Source organism: Canis aureus, chromosome 28 (genome assembly GCF_053574225.1).
Source record: "Canis aureus isolate CA01 chromosome 28, VMU_Caureus_v.1.0, whole genome shotgun sequence".
In the NCBI taxonomy this organism is placed as follows: Eukaryota; Metazoa; Chordata; class Mammalia; order Carnivora; family Canidae; genus Canis; species Canis aureus.
The window spans coordinates 30,504,238-30,529,173 of record NC_135638.1 but is presented as its reverse complement, the minus strand read 5'-3'; the positions used below and the strand labels follow the sequence as shown (position 1 = coordinate 30,529,173).

The 24,936-nt window shown below is 44.4% G+C and overlaps 1 protein-coding gene across 40 annotated transcripts in view; it reads left to right on the top strand.

The window, feature by feature from the left end:
* LOC144300597 (uncharacterized) overlaps positions 1-24,936 on the top strand; it is a 112,774-nt gene that overhangs the window by 5,492 nt on the left and 82,346 nt on the right. For 8 of the 40 annotated variants that reach the window (XR_013367368.1, XR_013367371.1, XR_013367364.1 and 5 more), the window contains exon 2: positions 18,991-19,062. Coding sequence is in view for 8 of the 40 variants with exons in the window: in XM_077876842.1 (XP_077732968.1) it covers positions 2,542-2,565; positions 18,991-19,062; positions 22,196-22,227 (128 nt within the window). In the remaining 32 variants the exon portion in view is untranslated. Of the gene's footprint in view, positions 1-2,439; positions 2,566-13,272; positions 13,606-15,159; positions 15,329-18,990; positions 19,063-22,195; positions 22,228-24,936 lie in introns of those variants that run through there. The other 32 variants (XR_013367369.1, XR_013367361.1, XR_013367356.1 and 29 more) reach the window with 13 other exon arrangements.

The following is a 24,936-nucleotide window of genomic DNA, read 5'->3' as shown; positions in this document are numbered from 1 at the left end:
GTCACTTTCTGGGTATTGGGAGTTAAATTTTCAGCATATGAATCTGGTGGGGGCACAACACAGCATAACACTCACCAAAGAGTCATTGTAGCATCCAGCAGAGTTTTGGAGCTTAAAAAAGGGTTTAGGGGATCCCTGGGTGGCACAGCGGTTTAGCGCCTGCCTTTGGCCCAGGGCACGATCCTGGAGACCCGGGATCGAATCCCACATCGGGCTCCCGGTGCATGGAGCCTGCTTCTTCCTCTGCCTGTGTCTCTGCCTCTCTCTCTCTCTCTCTCTCTCTCTCTCTCTCTCTGTGTGACTATCATAAATAAATTTTAAAAAATTTCAAAAAAGGGCTTAACTATGAGAAAAAAAAACTATCATAGGAATTAATAAGATTTTTTTTTTTTTTTTTGGTCTGCAAAGATAGCCGAAACAGTTGTGTAGCTTTCAGAACCAGTTACGCTGCAAGACTGAAAACACTGAAATATCAAACTAAGCCACTTAGGATAGTGGGTTCAGAGGTAATCATTTGTTTCCATTGAAACAAATAGATTTGTTTCCATTTCATGAATTTTATTGCTATTATATGGCCTTTATCATTAAAAATTCTAAATGCAAAATGAATAGAAATATTGCGCATATGTTGCCCTTAGGAACTGCCTATTCCAGTCTCTTCACTTGGGAGAGAGGGAACTGAGACTCAGAAGATGGAGTGAGGGGGGCCACCCCCAAGGCTTGACCCTCACCCCCAGATCCATTGTGCCCCACCGGGCAGGGAAAGCTTTGACTGCGTGGAGGTAGTCGGGTTGGTTCTTAGATTTACACAGGCTGACGGAAATAGACAGGAGGTATTAAAGTGATCATCCTCTGATCCTGAGTTGGGACTTTTGCTACATTTTCAGAGAATACTTTCCTTTGTTTGTTTTTCTGATAAATCTTGAAACCAGTGCAGACTCTTCCGCAGCCCCCACGATACCCAGATGAGACATGCACTGCCTCATCTCCCTTCTCATCTCCACCCACAACACCCACACAAACAAGAGTGGAGATGGGGTGAGTACTACAATCCTTCCTGGTTCTTCTGAACACAATACTTTATTCCTTTTTCTGTAAAAACAATACAAGAGCATCCCATGGGGTGCTGCTTGTTTCAACAGGAGGCAGGCGCGGCTCCCCGCTCCCAGTAAGGCCTGCGAGCTGGTGCCTCAGCCTCACTGCGGGGGACAGAGCTCCTCGGAGCCACATGGGAAGCCCTTCCCGAAAGGCAGGAACTGCATGTCAGCACACATTTATCACTAGCAGCAAAACATTCGACAATCCAGATATTCGGCATCTGATGTGAGCAAACATTTTGGATACGTGAGCGTCTCCTGAAGGCCAAGCAGTGACTTCATAAGTCGACTGCTTCCCCTTTGCCATGAAAATTAGAATGCATGGATGTTTATTTACAGGTGTGAGGAAGGATACAGTATTGTTTGATACGTGAGGGACCTAGTGTGTTTTGTTTTTCAAGTAATTCCCCAGAGTCCTGAGATAGATGGGCTATTTCTCAATGACATGGAATCCCTCGGCCTGTTCCTTGCTGTCATGACCAAGCTTGCCATCTGCTCTGAGATACCCTGGGTCTGTGCCCAGGATTGTCTCACAGAACTCACATCCGCTGCCTTTCCCATCTTTCCTCCTCCCAGGACACACAAGTCCACCCTCTCACGCCCTCACCTGGTCCTGCATGACGTACTCTGGGGATGGGATTCCTCACTTCCATCCCAATGTGGGTCTCAGAAGTTTTCCTGTTTTTGGTTTGGGGTAGCATGATTCATTAGTCCCAGATGTTTTCTTAGGCAGTTAAAAATTTGTGTTAAAGTATACAGAGCACAAAACTTGCCATTTTTACCATTTAAAAGTGTACAGTTGAGAGGCGTTAAGTGTATTCACAAAGTTGTGTAGCCATCACCACCATCCATCTCCAGGATTTTCCTATCATCCCAAAGGGATGTCTCTGTTAAACAATAAGTTCCCAATCTCCCCTTCCTCCAGTCTCTGGGAATCTCTATTCTGCTTTCTGTATTTATGAATTTGACTGCTCTAGGTACCTCATAAAGGTGGAATCCTATAATATTTCCCTTTGGAGCTGGCTTATTTACTTTTGCATAATGTCTTCAAGATTCACCCACCATGTAGTGTAGATGAGGATCTCATTGCTTTTTAAGGAGGAATGATATTCTGTTGTACATACATACCACATTTTGTTTATCCATTCCTCTTTTGATGGACATTTGATTTGTTTCTGTCTTCTTGGCTCTTGTGAATAATGCTGCTATGAACATCAGTGTACAAACATTTGTTTAAGTTCCTGCTTCCTGTTCTTTTGGGGGTGGAGTCGCTGGATCATATTGTCATTCTATGTTTAATTTTTTATTTTTTTAAAAATCACTTTTAAACACGTCATCATAGAGCATGCTCACCGAGTGTCACTGTGTACTTGTTTGTGAAAGCAGAACCACTGCCTCTTAGGGACAAGACTTCGGAGGTCAGCTGGTCCACCCACTTCCTTTGATGGTTGGCACTGAGTGGCACGGGGTAAGTGCTTCCTGGAGCCAGCCAGGCAGAGGTGAATTCCAGTTCTGATAGTTGCTAGATCTGTAATCTTGGGTCAATAACTTAAACAGTCTGAGTAGCAATTTTTCTTTTTCTTTTTTTAAGATTTTATTCATTTATTCATGAGAGATGCAGAGAGAGACGCAGAGACATAGGCAGAGGGAGACACAGGCTTCCTGCACCAAACCCCATGTGGGACTCGATCCCAGGACCCCAGGATCACGACCTGAGCCAAAGGTAGACGCTCAACTGCTGAGCCACCCAGGTGCCCCTAAGCAACAGCTTCTAATGAGGAAAAATATCTGCTTTTTGGAGCCGTTGTGAGAAGTAAATAAGACAATGTGGTAGACTGCTTGGCCCAGATCCAGTTACAGACAGGCCCTCAAAAGTGGTGGCATTGTTGTTACTGTGACCATATTTACACAACTCAGAGGCCCAGAGAAGATAACCATAGTCTGGTGGCTTCGTCCCCTAGCTGGTCCTAAATGTCTCCAGACATGGCTTTCTTTATCTGTCTATATATTATGCTATAGTTCAGACTGAAATCCTCTTGTGAGCCTTGTTCATCTCCTCTGGAATGTTCACAGATATAGCTGATTGATGATGCCTATGCTGCCAAAATATTTCAGGAGGCAGCGAGACTTTGCATCATCCCGTCCTGCTATCTGCTAACCACGTGGCCTCGAGCAGGTCACGAAATCTGGCTGATGTCATGTTGTGCCAGAGGACGGGAGCATCCCACCAAATGTACAGGGCTGGGGTTGGGCTTGTGGAGAGCACTTAAGTAAAGTCCGGGCACTGAGGCACTCCCCAGAGGACAAGCTCTATACTTCATCAAAACAAAGAGACTGATTGTGAGATGGGCAGTTTAACCATTGCACAAAAACGAAGGTGCCCTGGACCGTACAATGCATCCCCATTTCCCAGACATTAGCATGTGAGGAAAGTGTGCACCCTAGAATGGAGGGAGTATAGTCACTGCCTTTTGCTGAGTTCCTAAGGAAAAAGAGATAAGGGAGAAAAACAGAAGCTCGGAAAAGCCTCACCTTTTTTTAGAAAAGGAAGGAACTGGAGTAGTTCTGTTTCTTCTGTAATTCAGGCGGGACCCACACCTGGGACAGCTCTCTTACCAACCCATGTTCAATGAATTCAAGGAGAAATAACATTTGTTGGAAAGGCAAGCTCAACTCTAGCACACAGAATGGAAGAAGAAATGCTTTGGGGGGGGGGGAGGGAAGAGAAAGCTCTTTTTCACTTATCACGTGAAATGGAACAGTGTCCTTGAACCATGGCCTTGGCTGGTGGCTGGTGGTTTGAGTGGGGAAAAGAGGCACCTTTGGTCTCCCTGGGCTAATTAAGTCCAGCTACTTCTACCCTTCCGGGCGTCTTGCACAATGGCCCCATTTGAAGGTGCCAACTGTGGGCGAGTGACTCACTTCTGAGCCTTTGAAACACCAACTTGTTAGGTCTTGATGGAACTTCAGAGGTGACCTGAAGGGTGGCCTTGTCCTGAAACGCTCAAGTTCCCACAGCTGGTGGTGGCTCAGGTGGGAGAAGAACCTAAGACCTCTGAATTCCTCTCCAGTGTGCACTTGGGCTCCCAGAGTTTCACAAACAGGGAGGATCTTGTTGAGACGTTGGAGAGGAGGTACTCTACAGAGTGCTTGCACGGCAGCCGGCTAGTTTGATGAGGATGCTGCTTCTTTTGGAGTTAAACATTAGTAGCTGCGACCGATTAGCAGTTCTGTAAAAAAAAATTTTTTTTTTACTATTTTAAGAAGATTTTATTTTTATTTATTTGACAGAGAGAGAGAGAGAGAGAGCGCACAAGCAGGGTGGGGGCAGAGGGAGAGGGAGAGGGAGAAGTAGGCTCCCCATGACCAGAGAGCCTGTTGTGGGGCTCAATCCCAGGACCCCAGGACCATGACCCGAGCCAAAGGCAGATGCTCAACCGACTGAGCCGCCCAGGCGCCCCTATTCTTACTTTAGAGACATTGCTAAGCATATGATTCATCCAGTGTTACACAGCATATTTGAACTCTGACTTTGGAGACTGAGCTCTCAAACCAACACCTTAGGGCATCCCTTGACTGACCTGTTATCTCTACCTCAGAGCAAATGGAGGCCATCAGATGGGGACACACTCAGTTTCCCTCCACTAAACTTACACCACCCCACACACATCTGCACCCCATCTTCCTTCCTTGTTGCCTATTTGCCTTATGCTTCTGCTCAGCTTCTTGCTCCCTCTGTGGTCAGGGTCCCAACTTCCCTGCCTTTTTAAGGACTTCACTGGATGAGCACACTCTCTCTCCCATATTTTCAACCTCTTGTCATTTACTGACTCCTTTCCTCCCTTAAGTATCCCCATGTTGACAAAGAAATGTGATGCCGTCCATCCCACCTCGTCACACACGTACATACATGCTCCATGCTTACTGAACGGGTCCTGGAAGCACCTGCATTTATTTTCCCACCTTGTGTCATCTCTTTGTCATCACCATTCACTTGAATGTGGTCTCTGTGTCACAGTGGCCTCTGTGCTGCTCAATCCAGCAAACACACCTTAGTCTGTATCTTCTGGAGCAGTGCGATCGATCGATGGTGCTCCCTACTCCTTTCTTATGGGTACACTTCTGGCTTCTCTGATGTGCCTCCATAGTAAGTGCTGTTGGGGGCTACTTACTTTCTGTTTCTCCTCCTTTGGAAAAAGAACACCTCGTGTCCTTTTGGAAACTCCCCTGCCCTGCTATGGGACTGTCTGTGGCAAAGCTAGTTTCCCTCAGCAATCTACCAGTTGGCCCAGGCTGGCTTGGCTACCCAGCTGGGCAGGAATGAGAGTCTCCTGTGCCTCATTTCCACCTGGGGGGATTTTCACGGGAGCAGCAGTTCCTGAAATGTGATCCTGGACCATGGTTATCACCATCTCTTGCAAACATGTTAAAAATGCAGGTTCTCAGGGGTGCCTGTCAATTAAGCAGCTGCCTTTGGCTTGGGTCATGATCTTAGAGTCCTGGGATTGAGCCCCACATTGTGCTCCCTGCTCAGCAGGGAGCCTGCTTCTCCCTCTGCACCTCTCCCAACTTGTGATCTGTCTCTCTCAAATAAATAAATAAAATCTTTAAAAAAGAGAGAGAAAAATGCAAGTTCTCAGCTTCTTTAGCTTCCCCAATCTGTGTTCGACCAGTTTTCCAGGGGATTCTTACACATTAGTTAAAGTTTGAGGATTAGCATAACTCCCCTGGTTTTGTTATTTGTTTTGTTTTAAATTTGTGGAAGTTTAATTTAGAAACAGCTTTTACTTTTTTATTAAACTTTATTAATAAATTATTTGTTATTATTAAATACATTTAATAAGTAAGTTTATTACTTTTACTTTTCACTCTTCTTACACACACAGTTCTAGCAATTTTAATAAGTGCATATAGTTGTGTAATCACTACCACACCAAAATGTTCCTTTATCCCCCTTGGTATTTAATTCCACCCTTCACCTCACCACCTGGCAACTCCTGATCTTGTTTTTGTTTCTGTAGCTTGGCTATTTCCAGAATATTGTCTAAGTGGAACCATACAGTATGTAGCCCTTTGAGCTAGCTCCTTTGACTAAACACAGTGCTTTTGAGGTATATCCATATTGTTGTATCAGTGCTGTGTTCTTTTTTATTCCCAAGTAGTATCTTTTGTGTAGATACTAGAATTTGTTCAGTCATTTACAAGTTTATGGGACATTCGGAAGGTTTCCAGTTTTGGGCAGCTGTGGATAAAACTATAAACATTCATATACAGACCTTTGTATGGGCATGTGTTTTCATTTCTCACAGATAAATACTTAGGGATGGGTTTTGGGCCACATGGTAAAAGTACATTTAACTTCATAAGAAACTGTCTTCTAATGTGGCTGTATTATTTTGCAGTCCCGTCCACAGTGGATGAAGCTTCCAGTCATTCCATGTCCTTGTCAGCACTTGGTATTGTCAGGTTTTAAAATTTTAGCCATTCTAATATATATGTGCCTGGGATTTTCCCTCCCATTATTCTGTAGGGGGTGGTGGAGGAGGGTAAGGTGGATAGAGAGGTGACTCATCTGATAGGTGAGTTTGGGAGAAGGCTTCTGTGACACAGCTCCCTTTTCTCCTTCTGCCTGCAGAGAAAGTACATTATGCTGCCACATGGCAAGCTTAGCTGGGCAGGCTATGTTCCCAAGCTGTGCTCTGCTGGGTAGCTGCCAGTTGTCCAGTATTGGCTATGACTGGGGTTAACTTTCGTTCTTAGGTACAGTATTATTAGAAAGTCAAACACATAAACGGTGTCTTAACTCTGGCACCCTGCTCTCCCCACCCAAATTTGGTATGTGAACCCTATTTGGCTCTTGCACCCATCTCTCAGGCGATTCTATGTTTGGGGTCAGGGAGGGGAAGCTCACCTACCTGTGTCCTAGAATTGGTTTGGTTTGGCAAGTGATGGAGGAGGAACTCTCCTATGGAGATAATGTCAGCCTGGAGCTATTGGCAGCTATTTTTGCCATCATGTCAGCAGAGCATGTGTGATAATAAAGCCAACATAAGGGAAGCTGGGAGTGGGGGAGATTGATGGCATCGCTTCAATCTCCCCAGGTATGCCTAAAATCCGTCCTACGTTCTATGCCTCATAGTTTTAGTTAAAGTGAACTAATAAATCCCCACTTATGGTTATGTTGGTTTGCATTGGGTTTCTGTTCCTCAGAATAGAGTCAGTTTGGCATAAATGGGTGAGAACGTGGAGTCTGGAGGCAACCACTTGAGTTAGAATCCCTGTTCTTCCATTTGCTAGGTGTGTGGCTGTGTGACTGGGGGAAAGCTATTTACTCTCTCTGTGCCTTAGTTTCCTCATTTGTAATATAAGGATACTAACATGATAATACCTCATAGAGGGGCTGACACCTGTCATCCACTTAAAATAGTACCTGGCACGTGGAAAGTTCTTAATCGGTGTTGGCTGTTATTAATACAGCCGTATTCTTAGTTTTCCTCCTGCCTCACTGGGCCTTCTTTTTCAGAATCCTTTGAGACTCTTTCATCTACTTATCAACCAAATGCTGGCGGATCCTTGGTTTCTATAGGAGGCTGTCTCCTTGTCAGTACACATTCCCCTTGAGTTTGGCTACTATCTATATGTTAATAATTACCAAATGTGTATCTCCAGGCTTGAACTCCATCTTGTGCTCCAGACCCATATGGCCAATGGCTTGTGTGCTATCTCTAATTACATACTGTTTCAGTTTTCTATTGAGGCATAACAAATTACGTACTACACACTTAAGGTATTAAGCCAATATGCACTGATTATCTTATGCTTTTCCTGGGCCAGGAGGCCAGCTTTGGTTTAGCTGGGTCCTCTGCTCAAGGTCCTACCAGACTGAGATCAAAGGGTCATTTAGGCTGTGCTCTCATCTGGTGGCTGGACTGGGGTAAGAATCCATTTTCAAGTTCACTCAGGTTTGCTGGCAAAATAAACTTCCAGGCAGCTCTCTGACTGAGGCCCTGTCTTTTTACAGGCTGTTGGCCAGTGGCCATCCTCAGAGTCATGCTGGCTTTACCCAACATGGCTGCTCACTTCATCAAGCCTACAGGAGAGTTTCTAGTCTAGTTGGCTAAGAGAGAGTTTTGTATGACACAATGTAATCACAGGAGTGTCCTCTATCCCCTTTGCCATATTCTCTTGGCTAGAAGGAAGTCATAGGCCCTGCCCACAAGAAGAGGGGAACCGCTTCAAGCAGAAGGAGTTATATAAAGCAGGAGCACCAGGAGGTTGGGTCTAGAGTTGGAGTGCCACAGGTGTCCATAGCATTATCAACACGCCCTGACACATCACCTCCTCACCACTCTGCTTTTCTTCCATCTTTGCTGCAGTAGGAAATACACCACCCTCAAACTAAAAGCCAAGAAGTTATCTTGACTGTTCCTCTTAACCACTTCCTCAAACAGCCAATCACCAAGCCCTCTGGATTTGCCTCCTAAACCCCACTTGATTCCTTCATTTTCTCTACCACATTTCCTACAACAGCCTCATGCTTGCTACCACTCTTTTCTTTCTACAGTAGCCAAGGATACTGCTAAAGTGCAATTGTGATTACATTGTACCTTACCTAAAATCTCTCATAACTTTCCCGATTCCTTAATGGGGTCCATCAGACCCTTTGCCATCTGGCTTCTGCTTCCCCTCTAACTTCTCTGCACCTTCTGTCCCTTTGGCCTGGAATACTCATTCCTTGCTAGTCCTATGCAGCAGTCAACAGCCAGCTTCCATGTCATCTCCTGTGGGAGGCCTTTCCTGATCGCTCAACTCCTTGGTGTACCCCGTCCCCTCACTTTCCGTGCTCAGCACCCTGGGCTCCCATGGTCCTAATGCTCAGTGCACAGAATGGAGAATGCCCTTATTCTCCACTAAACTGTAAGCTCTGTGTGGCTGGGGACGTCCTCTGTGGCTAGCACCATGCTTTCAACCCTGGAAGCCCTTAAATCATTGTCAAGTGAGTAACATGATAGATGGTGACCTGGATCTCAGCCCACACTTAAAAATATTCCCACCCTTCCCTCACAGCAACATCTAGCTTTTACTCTTGATGGGCTCTGTTCCAGTTGGCAGACCATTTTAAATCGAAAGTAATATATTAATAGAGGCACCTTTGTTTCGGGTAATATTTCTTTCCTATTATGGCTGGTCCAGTCTCAAGACATTTCCTTGCTACTGATGTACTCCAGTGACATGAATGCCAGGGTAGTACCTATTTCCTCTTTCTGTGCTGTTTGTCCTTTTGCTGTGTCATTGGAATTTTGTAAAAATAGCTGACCAACTGCAGCACATATAGTTCTATAAACTCACTGGGAACAGGCCCCTCCGTCCACGATATGGAAGGACCCACACCTGCTCCTGGGACATTCCAGGATACACCCTCATCCACTGAGAACAGAAGGAGCATTTGTTTCCAGAGCCCACTTTGGAGGACAGCTGAGACAGGACCCAATCTGGCCAGGTCGGCCTGTTCCTGGGCAGTGGTTCTATTTTCACACAACAAGTGATTGAGCTTAACTGGCAGGTGTGAAGCCCATCTCCCTTCACTCCTGCCTGTAGGGATGAGGCAAAGTCACTGGGGAGCCCAATTAGTGTGTCGGGTTGGATGGGTGGGAGATGGAGAGAGAGAGAGTGTGTGTGTATGTGAGGGAGGGAGGGAGAGTAAGAGTGGCAGAGAGAGAGAAAAAGAGAAAAAATACTCAGGGAAAGTGAGAGAAAGAGAGAGACTCAGAGAGATGAAGAGACAGAGAAATATATAGGAGACAAAGAAGCAGAGAGCTGGACGTCGTGAGATGCACAGATACGAGGGCTTGGGAGTCTGTGCAGACGGGCACCATTGGTGGCCTTTTAGTTGGGTTAAGTGCACACAAATGGAAAATGAGGTAGTGTAGAATGTCAGTCCCATCTGGAGGACCATGTGTGAAATAAGGGCAAAGTGAGCATCTGTATGATCGTTAGTATATTGCTAATGGGCCGGGAGTGAATCTGGGAGGGGGGTGGGCTGGGCGGGAGGCCTGGGTGTCTACTACAGGACAGGATGCTGCACCGAGGCCCCAGTCAGCTCTTCTGTCCGTGTGTGATCCTGGGCACACAGGAGAAGGAAGGCCCACTAAATCCTGATACTGCAGCTAAGATGTGAGGGCCCACTTTACTGGTAGCAGAATTGTTCTCTTGAATTTTTAGGGGTGGCCCTAGCACACAGAGATGCTGGAAGCCCGTGTGAAACCTTTTTGGACCACACATGGGCCCGGAATCCCAAGGAACACTTGAACTTTATGTCAAGTGTGCATAAAGCACGCGCCTTTCCTCATGTTCTTCATGTGTTGACGTGTGTTTACTTTTTGTCTTCACAACACCCTCATGGGGTGGCTACTTTTGCTGCCCGTTGTACAGATGGGGACAGGGGGCTCAGAGATGTCAGCCACCTGGCTCAGCACCATGCTGCTGGTAGGGGATGAGGCTAGACTCTGCATCCAGGGAGTCAGGCGCAGAATCAGTGTTCTTCACCACTATCCTACCAATGGAGACCCAGTTTGCAAACTGAATTCAGTTATTTTTTCAGAGGCCTGACCAGAGAAGACAGAAGAGGCCATATAGTGGGAAGAACTGACTTCCTACCCTGGCTCTGCCTTCCATAAGCTCTGAGATTTCCAGACAGCCCCTCTAAGCTTCTGTGAGGGCAGTGACTGAATGCATCGAGACCCTGGAGCCAGACCACCCTGGGCTCTCATGCGTGGCTCAGCCACTTCCCAGCCAGAGCCCTCTGGTTTTTCATGCTGCCCATCCAGCCTGTAGGTTCTTCCTCTGTAAGTGAGGACCAAACTAGGGCTGTCCTCAAGGAGTCGTGAAGGTTAAACCATTTCCTGTATTTAATAGGCTTGGTCTGAAGTAAGCTCTCAATAAACGTTACCTGTTATTATCTATCAAATGGTGGCCCTTTCTGTTTTATATGCTTATTGTTGGGACAATGAGAAAATGCATGCGAAAGTGTTTTGTAGAATTTTCTGTGCTGTGCGAATGTTCGATAGTGGTGCTGTTATTAAACACTGGGCACATGGGCGGCTCAGTCAGTTGGGCGTCTGCCTTCAGCTCAGGTCATGATCCCGAGGTCCTGGGATCAAGCCCCACGTTGGGCTCTATACTGAAAGGGGAGCCTGCTTCTCGTTCTTCCTTTCCTCCTACCCCTCTCCTCCCACATGTGTTCTCTCTGTCCTTCTGTCTCAAATTTAAAAAAAAACAAACAACTAAACCACCAAATATAAGGTTCATGGAAGGGATGTGGATTAATGGCTTTAGCACATAGTCAGCAAGCCAAGGAGACTACTGTGGCGGGGGGAGGGGGGTTGCTAAAGATAGGGGCCAGGGAGAGGAGGAGTAGCCAAGTATAGGCATAACTTGGAGGTACTGTGGGCTGGTCCCAGACCTACTGCAATAAAGTGAATATTGCAACAGAGTGACTATCACAATAAAGCAAGATAAGTGAATTTTTTGGTTTTCCAGTGCATGTAAAAGTTATGTTTACATTATACTGACCATCTATTAGGTTTGCAATAGCATTATGTCTAAAAAATAGTGTACATAGTTTAAAAATATTGCTAAAAATGCTAACTGTCATCTGCGCTTTCAGTGAGTTGTAATCACTGATCACAGATTGGCATTGTGTAATAGTGGGAAAGTTTGATGTACTGCAAGAATTAACAAAATATGACAGACACATGAAATCAGCAAATGCTGTTGGAAAGATGATGCTGGTAGACATGCTTGACCCAGGGTTGCCACAAACCTTCAGTTTGTGAAAAAATGCAATATTTATGAAGGACAATAAAGTGAAATGTACCAAGTATGCCTGGTAATGATATTGATAGAATATAAGAAGTCACACAAAAGAATTCCAACATCACATTCTGGGGTCTAATAGTAAAAGGGATTGGAAAAGACCTAATTAAAAGACTAAGTTTTGAAAAGGATGTGAAAATCCATGCATTTGATGCTCGTGAGTATCCTTTGCCAGTCACTGTGATAGATGCTGAGGATAGAGTGATGACTAAGATACATCATGGCATGCAGGACATGGTCTTTGGGATGAGATTCCAACTGGGATCTGTTAGGAAGGGTGTTTTAAGAGGAGGAAATAGGGTGAGCAAAGGCATAAAATAAAAAAAATAAAATAAATAAAAAAAGATGAGCAGGCTGTATAAAGCATCCAGGAGTCATCTGTGGCAGGTGTGAAGTTTGTAGAGTATTAGAAGGTGAACCCAGAAAGGAGTTTGGGGCCATATTTGGGCAATTTTTAAAAAAATATTTTATTTATTTATGCATGAGAGACATAGAAAGAGGCAGAGACACAGGCAGAGGGAGAAGCAGGCTCCATGCAGGGAGCCTGATGTGGGACTCGATCCCCGGTCTCCAGGGTCAGGTCCTGGGCTGAAGGCGGCGCTAAACCACTGAACCACCCGGGCTGCCCCTATTTGGGCAGTTTTGAAGAATAGTTTATTTGAGAGGCAAAGGGAAGCCATTGAAGGGCAATAATAAGATTGCAGCCACGTAAAGGCCATTCTCAACTACAAATTCACATCCATGCAGCTTCTTGTAGCTATTAGAGATCGTGTCCTAAATATACATGATAGTTTATTCCAAAAACACGTACTCAAAACATTTTCAGGGCATGAACATGTATATTCAAAGTCTTGGAGAGTAACATTAAGCCAACTGCAATAAACCAGTAATACCTTGCACTTTTTACAGATTTACTGTAGCGCGTCCGCGTGCACACCCGCACACGCACGCGCACATAGACTATATTTTAAAGTAAGTCAATTTTCCATTCCCGGGTATTTACAAGTGTCATTTTCTCTTTCAGCTCCAAAATTTAGTATGTCAATATATAAAATTCAAGAATAAATGTATATGGCAGGGTAATTGTTCAAGAATTAAAATATATGCCAACAGAACATTGGCAGGCTTTATTTCATGACATTTGGGGCTCCTTTCTTTGCACTGTTTCTTTGCAATAAAAGAGGTAGATTGAAGATCATTGCAAATCAAAGTGACGCTTTCAACTTTTGAAATGAACGCCAGCTTGTCTTTCTCCACTTTTCATACATTTGCATAGATCTGTCAACCGCGTTCTGAATTCTTCTAAGAGTAATCTTGAATACAGAGTTAGGAACACCCGCGTACCACAAAATTGCTTTGCCCCTCTCTTCTCCACTTCCCACCCCCACTGCCCTTGCCTTCACCCTCTCTGGGGCACGTTTCTCTCGGAAGATTTCACAGGAGCTGGAAGAGATGGAACCACAGTCTTAAAAACAAACCAATAGCAGCCAGAGAGAACTTGCAAGTAGACACTGACCCCGCCACGTGAGTTTCTGTGTTTAATTGCGATTCTGCTGACAGCTGGAGAACTGTGTTTTCAGATGTGGCCCAGTGAAATTCCTGACGCGTCTCCTGGTGGGATCTGAGCAGTCAGGTGTGTGTTCTTCTGGAGTGCGAGATCTGCTGTTGCCTTGGGTGAGGTTAAAAGCCACCCCCACCCCCACCCCCACCCCAGTAGGAGAGCCCCGGGCAGCGTGGGAGGATGGGCCTCCTGCCACTTGCCCATCTCCCGCAATCTCACCGAAGGGCAGTCGCAGGGATCCAGTGGTTTGTTAGAGTCTGATTGGCTGCCAGCTGCCAGACACCGCTCAGGTTTGCACGAACGGTCGGTCAGCTCTGCTTGCTATGGGTTAGTAACCACAACCGTCAAGGACTTGAAAGAAAACAAAACCCAGGGGCAGGCAGCGTCTTGGTTTGGGATATGTTCTGTTGTCTGTTATTTTTAATTCCAAATTAATAGCACAGATCAAGCCCACAGTTTAAATAACACATCTGCCTGGGGTTTGGGTAGCGATTCACAATATGTTTTTATTCATTATTGCTTTAATGATGGCTCAGGATTCTTTTGACTCTCTCCCAAGTAACAGGTGGTTTTCTGACCATGATAAATGCTAAATGCTGCAGAGGATAAGGCAGTTAGGCATTGTTTTCCTAGCTGTGGTTACACCTAGGCCCCAGGCAGCTTCTGAATTAGCAGCCTGCAACAGATTGGAATTCCTAGGGGACTGCACTTAACCCTTAGTTCTCCCAAACCGGTTTTCAATGCTCCGTGGGGTGGGGGCTCCGTGCTACACCCCAAGGCACAGCAGATGTACTTTTTGTATCCTGGGAGGTAGCGGGAGGGTTCAGGGTAGGTCAAAAAGTTAATATGTCAATGTTCTGAAGGGTGATGGGAGTAAGAACTTACTGTGATATTAAAGATGATTTGAATTTAGATTTTTTTTTTTTTTTAGGATAAAAGCATTCTTTTATATATCAGCAATAGATGGTAACAATTAAATAAGTCACACATGAATCATAGAAATTAGAGTGAGGGCAAAGACCTATTAGATCATCTAGCCAATTCCCTAGCTAACATAGAATTATTCCCCACAGTATTTTCGGGAGAGCTTTGTACAGTCTCTTTTGTGAGATCTGAGCAACTGGGGCCTTCATTATTTCCTTAGGGACACACTTTCCTTTATAAAAGGCCACAGTGTTTTCCTCCTTAGCCCGATATTCAAGATTTTTAAAAAAAGTCTGTTACTTGCAGAATCATTTGTATGAGACTGATCAGAGGTAGTAATTATACCCACAGTTCTCCCAGAAAACCATGTATGCACTTGGCCTTCTTCTGTGCACTCCCATTTCTGTTTTTTATGCTGGAATTTACATACTACTCAGAGGAGGTAGTAGTGAAACATCAAACAGGAGCCTCCCTGTTTCCAATATCACTCTCACCAACTGCTCAGAGGTAACATCGACCCCCTCAATTTGAAACAAGGGGGAAAGCTGTTTTTGAAGCAATTCTGTTCAGACTGTTCATGTTTCCAGGGTAAAGAATACTCAGTCATCCAGGAAATGGCAACTGCTCAGAATTCCTCTCTCTTTGGAACAAGCTGGTATTGTCTTTCTGGGGTTGTTTGTGTTGGAGAGGCTACCAATTGTGCACACACATGACCTGGGGCTCCAGGGCAGACACTGCTGCTCCAGATTCTCAGTAATCCTGGGCACAGGGCTGCTGATCCAGCGCCAGTGGGCCGCACGCACAAAGCTTCCTACTGAGTTGCCATGGTGTATGTTCCAGTCCCCTCAAAGGGCAGTCTTCAGTCTAAGGGGTAAGATCTTGTGTTTAGAGAGTTATAGACACTAACAGGGATAAATCTCCTAGGTTTCCAGAACTCTGGGATGCTGTGATTTGATTCCCCACACCGTTCAGTAGAGCCTGGGTCAATGTGTCGAGGTGGGGGTGTGGGGGCAAGACCCAAGCTTTCTGCCCTGGAGGAACTTATGGATGGGTGAGGCAGGCAAGGGAGTGGGTAAGGGTCTGAGAGACTAGGCCCAGAGCACAGGGAAGTGGCATCTGAGCAAGGCCCGGTGTAGGAAACGTCTCAGGGAACCTGAGCTTCAAGGACCAGATGCCTGGAGGGAGTGGCAGGTGCAGAGGAAGCAAAGCCGACACAGGCCAAGGCAGAGAGCCGTGTGCAAAAGAGGCAAGGGTGCAGGCGGGTGTGAGCGGGTGCAGGGCCGGGGAGGCCGCAGAGGCCGGCCTGCCTGCCATGCCAACGTCAATGGTCTCTGAAAGGGGCTTGTTGGCCTCATTTTGCAGATGAGGGCAGCATGGTTCAGAGGAGCCAGGTGCCTGGTCCAAAGCCACCAGCTTGGATTTTGACCTGCTGACCGTGCTGTCTCAGGAAGACAAGGGGGTGAAAGTCCAGACTCAGGGTGGCCCCAGTTCATTTGTGGTGTCTTGGAGAGAGCAGATGGCCCTGAGCTGCAGGCCCTGGAGAGCTCCCCAGGTGGTCAGAACCTTCAGGTATCCACCTTGGAAGTGACAGAGGCAAGGACCTCTGGGCCTTGGTTCCCTGGAGAGACCTAGGCTCCCACAGAGTTCATAGCTCTCGTAATGACTAAGAATGACTCATGTCGAGGCAAAACCAAGTGGCTTCTGCAGATTGACGAGGGCTGAGAGGGCAGGGCTGGTGGCAGTCAGCGCAGCTTTGTGGTTATGGCCTTCTAACAGGCACGTGACACACGGGGAAGCCGTGGGGAGCGATCCCTACCTCAGAATTGGGGGCAGGGAGGCAGCAGCAGCAGGAGAGGCGGGCCCTGGCATGGATGTAGCAAGTGTGGGCCCTGCTTCCCCTGGAATGACTCTACCAGCTCCTTCCTCAGGCCTTCCTCATCCCTTCCTCAGCCTGGGTGCATGTGTGTGCGTGTGTGTGTGTGGAGGGGTGGGTGTGTGTGGGGGTGTGGGGTGCTGATCTGATTGGCGAGGCTGAGAGAAGCAAGTGTGGCATCTTAGCTCTTCTCCCTTGAGGGTTTGCTAGCCTGCAGATACCATGTGTTCCGGCCTCTCCTGCTGCAGGCCTGCTGCTTGCTGTGTGCTCCTAAGGCAGAGGGTTCAAGGTGGTGGCTTGGGTTGTCTTCAGGTCTAGACTGTCTTCCATGAGGGAGACTCATTTGTGGCCTTAACTAAACTCTGGTATCCAGTTCTGATTTACTGGCAATAAAGTTGCTGTTTCAAATAACTGCATCTCCTTTGAATCCTGAATTCAGAAATGAAGGCGTTGTGATTATCACTACTAATCGGGAACACTATAGGATTTCATACCAACATTTGGGACAGAGGTCAAGTGACGATTGGGGTTGGAGTTGGGGGAATTAGTTACTGAGAATAAAGTAGACACATTAGATTATAAGCTAAAAACTAAGGAAAACTCGATGTCTGACAGATTTTTTTTTTTTTTCTGACAGATTTTTTTTAAAGATTTTGTTTATTTATGCATGAGAGACACAGAGATAGGCAGAGACACAGGCAGAGGGAGAAGTAGGCTCCCTGGGGGGAACCTGATGTAGGACTAGACCCCAGGACCCCAGGATCACGCCCTGAGCCAAAGGCAGACGCTCAACCACTGAGCCACCAGGTGCCCCAACAGTGAGATTTTGGTGAACTAAATCATGGCGTATGAATACAATAAAAGATGACAACATTAAAAGTGATTATATGTACATCTAGATTGTCATAAAATATTCCCACTCTATTAGAGGTCAAAGAAGATTATAAGATAGTACAATTGCATTTTTGGTTAAAACATGCACGCCATAAGAAAAAAAAGTCTGGAAAAATATGACCTAGAATGTTAATAGATCATCTCTGGGAGAGGTATTATGTGTAACTTTTTCCTTTGTTCTAGTTTATTATGTTCATTTTTCCCTAAAATGAATATAGGTTTCTTGAGGAGTTAAGGAAAATGGAATATTGTAAACATCTTGTTGTACAAAAGAGAGGGCATGGAAGAGGGAAATAGCATTCAGATCTGGAGTCAGAAAGATCTGGTTTTGAATCCCAGCTTTGCTCCTATTAGGGAGGGTGGCCCTGGCATTTGGGTGTTTTGTTTCTCAGGCCCACTACTGAGGACTCACGGCAATACACGAGGAGATTGGCTGTCTTCTGGCAGGTCTCAGACATCCACAGGTGCTGATGTGTGGACAGGGCTTGGTCCCCACAGCTTTGTGGCCTAAAGAATCTTGATTTTGTTCCCATCCTAGAGTGGATCAGGGATTGACTCACACTAACCAATTTCATAAATGACTAATGTATAAATTAAATTCCATTCTTATTTTCCTTGACAGTGGGGTACAGTAGAGTTGGCAAGAGGCATAAGGCTTGAATTCTCCTTTTGATGCATTCTTTCCGTGTCAGCAACTACCTGAGAAGCCAAATTAGAGGGTAGCCCACGTGGCTCAGTGGTTTAGTGCCGCCTTCAGTCCAGGGCATGATCCTGGAGACCTGGGATCGAGTCCCACATTGGGCTCCCTGCACGGAGCCTGTTTCTCCCTCTGCCTGTGTCTCTACCTCTCTCTCTCTCTGTGTCTCTCATGAATAAATAGATAAAATCTTAAAAAAAAAAAAAAAAAAAGAAGCCAAACTAGAATAAAAACCTTGCTGGAGGGACACCTGGGTGGGTTAGTGGTTGAGTGTCTGCCTTTGGCTTGGGTCGTGATCCCAGAGTCCCAAGATCAAGTCCCACATTGGGCTCCCTACATAGAGCCTGCTTCTCCCTCTGTCTATGTCTCTGCCTCTCTCTCTCTAGGTCTCTCATGAGTAAATAAATAAAATCTTAAACAAAACAAAACAAAACAAAAAAACCTTGCTGGGTAAGCATAGGATCTTTCACGTATTCAACAGATGATTTCTGGTCACCTAAGATGCATTAGGCTCTGGACTAGGTGCTGCAGAGTAGTGCTAACCAAATTGACATTTTCTTGTTGGGTGTAACAGCAGAATATTAATGACTGTATGGGACAGTATCTAGGAGCTTTGGAGGCAGATGGTCCAAGACCCAAGCTTTTCTACTTACTATAGAGATTTGCCATATAGGACAAAAGCAGCCAGGGACTACATGTAAATGAATGAGCATGACTGTATTCCGATAACATTTAATGGATCCTGAAATGTGAGTTTTATAATTTTCACTTGTTACAAAATATTTTTCTTTCTCTTTCCCCCCACTTTTAATAAATGTAAAAAAATCAATCAGGTAAGTAAGCTGGATTTGGCCTACACAGGCTAGAGTTTACTGACTTCTGATTTAGGCAACCGTCTGGTTGTCACAGTTTGGAAAATTTCTCAGATCATCGATCCCATCCAATATGTATTAATTTTATAATGTAATTATTAGGTGCAATTTATTTCCAAATTCATAGGGCCCGTCTCTTGTGGCTATACCCTTCTTCATGCCCCTACCACTGTCTAATAGTCTCAAATTTCTTGTAGGCCATGCATACTTTATATTTGAGAGTTCAATGTCAGAATGTGGGAGAAGAGTGGTGCACAGTGCCTGATGAGGTGAGTACTCAGTAAATGTGCCTTTTCTGATTTCCCTTTACCTTTCGTGTTGTGCTTGGAACCTGTTGTCAACAACACTGAGTCCTAACCATATGACAATGGGGGTGCTGCCCTAACTTTTGAGGTAAGAAGGGCACGGCCTTTACTTCACAGTCCAACCTGGTAAGTTACCCGTTGTGCTTATAATGAGTAGTATGGAGAAAAAAAGCTATGATAGTGCACTGCGGGAAGCATAATACCATCAGATTCTTCCAGCGAATACTTAGGTTGAGGTCATTAGAGCTCATCTAGAATGGCTTCTCCCCTCCCAACACATCATGTGCAACTCTGTTCCTGCCTTGCATACATATGGTGCATATATCTGCCTCTTAATCCTATCTTTTTTTTTAATAAAGATTTTATTTATTTATTCATGAGAGACAGAGAGAAAGAGAGAGAGAGAGAGAGAGAGAGAAAGGCAGAGACACAGGCAGAGGGAGAAGCAGGCTCCATGCGGGGAGCCCGACGTGGGACTTGATCCCGGATCTCCAGGATCAGGTCCTGGGCTGAAGGTGGTGCTAAACCGCTGAGCCACACGGGCTACCCTCTTAATCCTAGCTTGAGAAATAAATTCAGCTCTACTTAAGAGAAATGTATATGTCAGTAAAGCTATTGTAGAATTTCAAAAAAAGGACTTCACAATATATTCCATGCTGCAAAAACATAAGAAAACATTCTTTCTTTTCTTGGCTGGCTTTCTCATCTGCCTTCCTTCTTTTGCCTCAAAATCCTCTCTACCTTCTTGAGCAATTCAGCTCAGCATTTCTTGTTCTATTCTAGGCCGTCCCAACAGATCATTTTGTTCTAGATGTTCATTCTTTCTTTCTTTTTTAAAAAAGATTTATTTATTTGAGAGAGAGAAAGTGTGTGTGTGTGAGTGGGGAGGAAGGGCAGAAGAGGGAGAGGGAAGGAGAGAAGCAGACTCCCTGCTGAGTGTGGAGCCCAATGTGGGGCTCTATCCCAGGACCCCGAGATCATGACTTGAGCTGAAATCAAGAGTCAATACACTTGGGAAGCCTGGGTGGTACAGCAATTGAGCATCTTCCTTCGTCTCAGGCGTGATCCCAGGGTCCTGGGACCAAGTCCCACATCGGGCTCCTTGCAGGAGGCCTGCTTCTCCCTCTGCCTATGTCTCTGCCTCTTTCTGTGTCTCTCATGAATAAATAAATACAATCTTAAAAAAAAAAAAAAGAAAGTCAAGACACTTAACTGACTGAGCCACCCAGGGCCCCAGATGTTCATCTTTTAGATGTTCCCTTGATAAGAAAGAGTCTGTTAATCGTAAACTATCTCAGGTTTTGTTTGGCCAATGTTTTTGTTTCCTTATCAATTCTTGAAAGATAGTATTTCTGAGAATACAATTCTCAATCAACACTTCTTTCTTTCCATCCTTTGAAAACATGGTTCCACTGTCTTTTGGCTTCCTTGTTTCGTTGCAAGTCCACTGTCCGACCACAGTCATTCTGTAGTAGGTGAGCTGTTCCTTCCTTCTTGTTGCTTTCAGGATGTTCTCTTCAGCTTTGTGTTTTGCAGTTTCACATGATGTGCCTAGTGTGTGTGCTCATTTACTCATTTAACAAAAACGTACCCTGCTTGACGTATATTATATTTCCCATCTCTCAGGACTTAAGTCTCTCATCAGATCTGGCATTTTCTTAGCTATTATCTCTTCAAACAAGGTATCTCTATTTCATTCATTCTCATCTGTCTTGTGTAACTCTGGAAGTATGTTAGAGATTCTTATTCTTTCCTCCTTTTCTCTTTTGTATTTTCTTATCATTTTGTACTGCATCCCAAGTATTTTCTTTTGATCTGTCTTCAGTTTACTAATTCTATCTTTGCCCATGTTTATTTGGCTAGTTCTCCTATCCAGTATACACATATACACATGCATTTTAATACATATGGCTTTAATTAAATATATTTTTATTTTTATTTCTCTAAGTTCTGTTTAGTTCTTTGTCAAATCTTTTCTTTGGGGGGTCACTTTTGATAGCCCCTTTTTCCTTGTTCCTTTTCTATCTTTTATGTCCCTCAACATTTTATATATAGTTATTTTATGTCCTCTACCTGTTAATTCCAATATTTGAAGTTTTTGGAGGTTTAAGTCATGCTTGTTGTTTTTGCTGACTCTCACGTATAGGGGTTGGTTACTTTGTGGTGTGATACATTTTTTTCTCTTTTTAAAAACTTATATTTAATTGAGTTTAAACTATGGGGATCCTCACATGACTGGGTTAAGAAGCTTTTGCTCTGGAATGGATCTGCATTTTCATTTATCAGGTACACAGATGTTACCAAAGTGGGACCACTTTAAGTTGTTTTCTTTCTTTGGGGTTTTCAAGATTAGGTGGGTGATGAGATATTGAACCTGAGATTTGTGTGACAGGAGGCTCATAGTTAAAAATTCCCAGGGAGACCATTATTATTATTTTTTATTTTTGTTATTAGTATATGATCGATAAAATTTTCTACCTGGAGCTGTGGCAGGAACAGATTTCCCTCTGACTTATTTTGCCTGCAGGTCTGTTTTTTCTAATCTACACTTTCCTTGGAACATGAGCTCCTTTCAAGAAGGTTCAAGCTTTACGTGAAACTCAGATTCATCTCTCTACTTTGTTCAGGCCTGAAGACCCCATTTCCCTGCACAACCATTCAAGGTTTTCTAAAAGGATCAGATAGTAAATAGTTTAGGCTTACGAGCCATATGGCCTCTGTTGCAACTACTTAACTCTGTTGGATTTATAAATAAATGGGTGTGGCCATTTGGCAGTAAAGCCATTTACAAAAACAAGGGATTCACCTGCATACTATGGGCTGCCAACCTCTGCTTTAGAATCCTGATATTGGCATTTATTTCCTGAGTGGCCCCAACCTCCTGAGTTTCTTACTTTTTGGTTTATGGCTCATTTTATTTTGTTTTATCTCTGTATGTTAAATACAAGAATTTTTCATATTATCTTGAGAGTTAATCAATTCGTTTGATATCGCACTTTTTCCAGCATATGAGCATTTTGTGATGGAGAAATTTTCACAATACCTAGCCTTCTGTATTTCTGATAGCAAAACCCAACAATTTATCTCTCCCCTTTAGGTTTACATATGCTCTCACCTGAACAAAAGCTGGTAAGTTGACAAGTGACAACCATCTATTTTTCCTGAAGCCCTCTAACATCTTGTTGCACTGATTTATAGCTCCTCTTCCATCTGAGAGCTTATAGTCTCAGCAAGATTTCAGAGGAGTTACACTAAGATTCTGACCTCTCTTCTGTCATGTAGGAGGATAGAGTAGAAGAAATTTGGGTGTTATATATGGATGTGGCCTTCTGAAAATTCTTTCAGCCATGTTTATCGAGCTTCTTCTACATGCTTCCCACTGCTCTAGGGGCTGAGGTTTGCCAGTGGATGAGACAGAAAAAAAATCCTGCTCTTTTGGACTTGGCATTTTAATGGAGAGGAACAAGGTTATAAAAAGTGAATAAAACCAGAAAAATCAGGAAATGAGAGTGCTATGTTGAAAATAAAAGAAGCAGTTTTAATAGAGTATGGCTGCCAAATTGTTTTTATTTGTTTGTTTAGATTGAGAGGCAAGGGAGGGGCGTTCAGGTGAGGGGGCAACATTTAAAACTGACTCGAGTGATACAGGGAACAGCTCTGGAAGGCAACGAGGGAAGACTGTTCAACACAGAGCAAGAGCCATGTGGAGGCCATAAATTAGGAGTAGTCTGGGTATTTTCTGGGGTCAGAGAGGATGCTAATGTGGCTGAGATATAGTGATAACAAAATTGACACAAAAAAGTCTTAAAGGAGGGATCGCTGGGTGGCGCAGCGGTTTGGCGCCTGCCTTTGGCCCAGGGCGAGATCCTGGAGACCCGGGATCAAATCCCACGTCGGGCTCCCGGTGCATGGAGCCTGCTTCTCTCTCTGCCTCTCTCTCTCTCTCTGTGACTATCATAAATAAATAAAAATTAAAAAAAAAAAAGTCTTAAAGGAAAAAAAAAGGGAATCTGAGAAATGGTGGACGTAACCCAGTAGTATAATGAAAAGGGGCCCTAGGATGCCAGTTGGGTGGCAATCTTAGAAAGCAATTGGTCCAAATTGCTGGGAAAGCAGGGGGCCCAATAAAGAATGGATTCAATAAGAGAGTTCTATTATAGACATAGTATGATTAAGAACCTGGAAGATTTTCATGATAAGACAAACACATATGTCTCCTGTTAATCACAAGACAAGAACAGCAATAGAAATTGTGAGAAAAAGAAATATTATAAAATAAATTTATTTATTTTTAGTTTTTAAATTTATTTTTTTAAATTAATTTATTTATTTGTGAGAGAGAGAACATGAGCAGGGGGAAAGTCAGAGGGAGCACAAGAAGCAGGCTCCTCACTGAGCAGGGAGCCAACTTGGGACTCAATCTGAGGACCCCGATTATGACCCGAGCCAAAGACAGGTGCTTAACTGACTGAGCTGCCCAGGTGCCCCTTAGAAGAAATTTATAGTTTAAATACGAAGCAAGCTGAGATGTGGCATGATTTAGAGCAGTTGTTGTAATTTAAGAAAAGAGAACACGCTTGATCTTGATGCATGGAACATACTTCTTTGGCTTAGTGACGCACAGTCCAATTGCTGCACTGGCTTTCTTATTAGTATAATCACAGTACTCAGCGCTGTGATGGGTGATGTTTATGCAATAATAGTTCTATTATAGTTATTGTTTGGGAGTTTAAAGTTTTAGATTCAACCTTCATTAACAAAGCAAGAAGACTGAAATATAGTTGAGGACAGAAGGTAAATGTTGTAAACATGGGCACTGCGGAAGTGTGTGTGGGGGGCAGCTGAAGAAGGCAGGGGGTAACGAGCACCCCTGCTATCCCTGCTATACTGTTTCCTTAGCTCCTGTAGTGCTTCTGAGGCATGAGGGCTTGAGGGAAAATTTAAATTTAAAATTTCCCATTTAAAATGTACACGAAAACATTTAAAAACTCTGCCTGTCTTGTTTTCATAACTTATTTTATTTTTTAAAAAAGACTTTTATTTATTTATTTGAGAGGGGAAGGGAGAGAGGGAGAGGGAGAATCAGGATCCCTGCTTAGCTGGGACCCCTGATTTGGGGCTTGATCCCAGGACTCCAGGACCATGACCTGAGCCGAAGGCAGATGCTTAACCCACTGAGCCACCCAGGTGCCCCTCATATCTTATTTTAGAAAGAGTCATCCTTCCATTCTTTTATTCATCTCTCTACTTTGTTCAGGCCTGAATACCCCATTTATTCCACAATGCTTATGGAATATTTACCATATTCTATATGCCATGTACTGGGGAACAATTGTAGAATAAGACCAAAAAATGTCCCTTGTCCTCATGAGGAGAATGTGCCTTTCTAAAAGGATCCAAAAGACCCATGTTAAAGAAATGGGGTTAAAAAAAAATATATATATATATATATATAAATAAAAAAGAAATGGGGTATTAGTAGCATCTCAGACATGCTGAGCAACTCTCAAGGTCCGGTCGCTTTGTATACATTGGTGACTCCTAAAATGATATCTTCAGACCAGATCTGGTTCCTGAGCTTGAGACCTGCATGTCTGAGTGCCTAATGAGCATATCTAAACCTGATCTTCCACATCCTGCAGCTCCACCAGAAAACATCTTCCTCCCGCTTCCACCCACGCGCCGCCCCACGTCCAATCAGTTACCAGGCCCTGGTGATTCTCTTCTGCAGAAGGCAACTCCCGACTGCTGTGGGGCTCGATCCCAGGACTCTGGGATCATGACCTGAGCCAAAGGCAGATGAGCCACCCAGGCGCCCCAGAAGTTCAAATTCTTTAG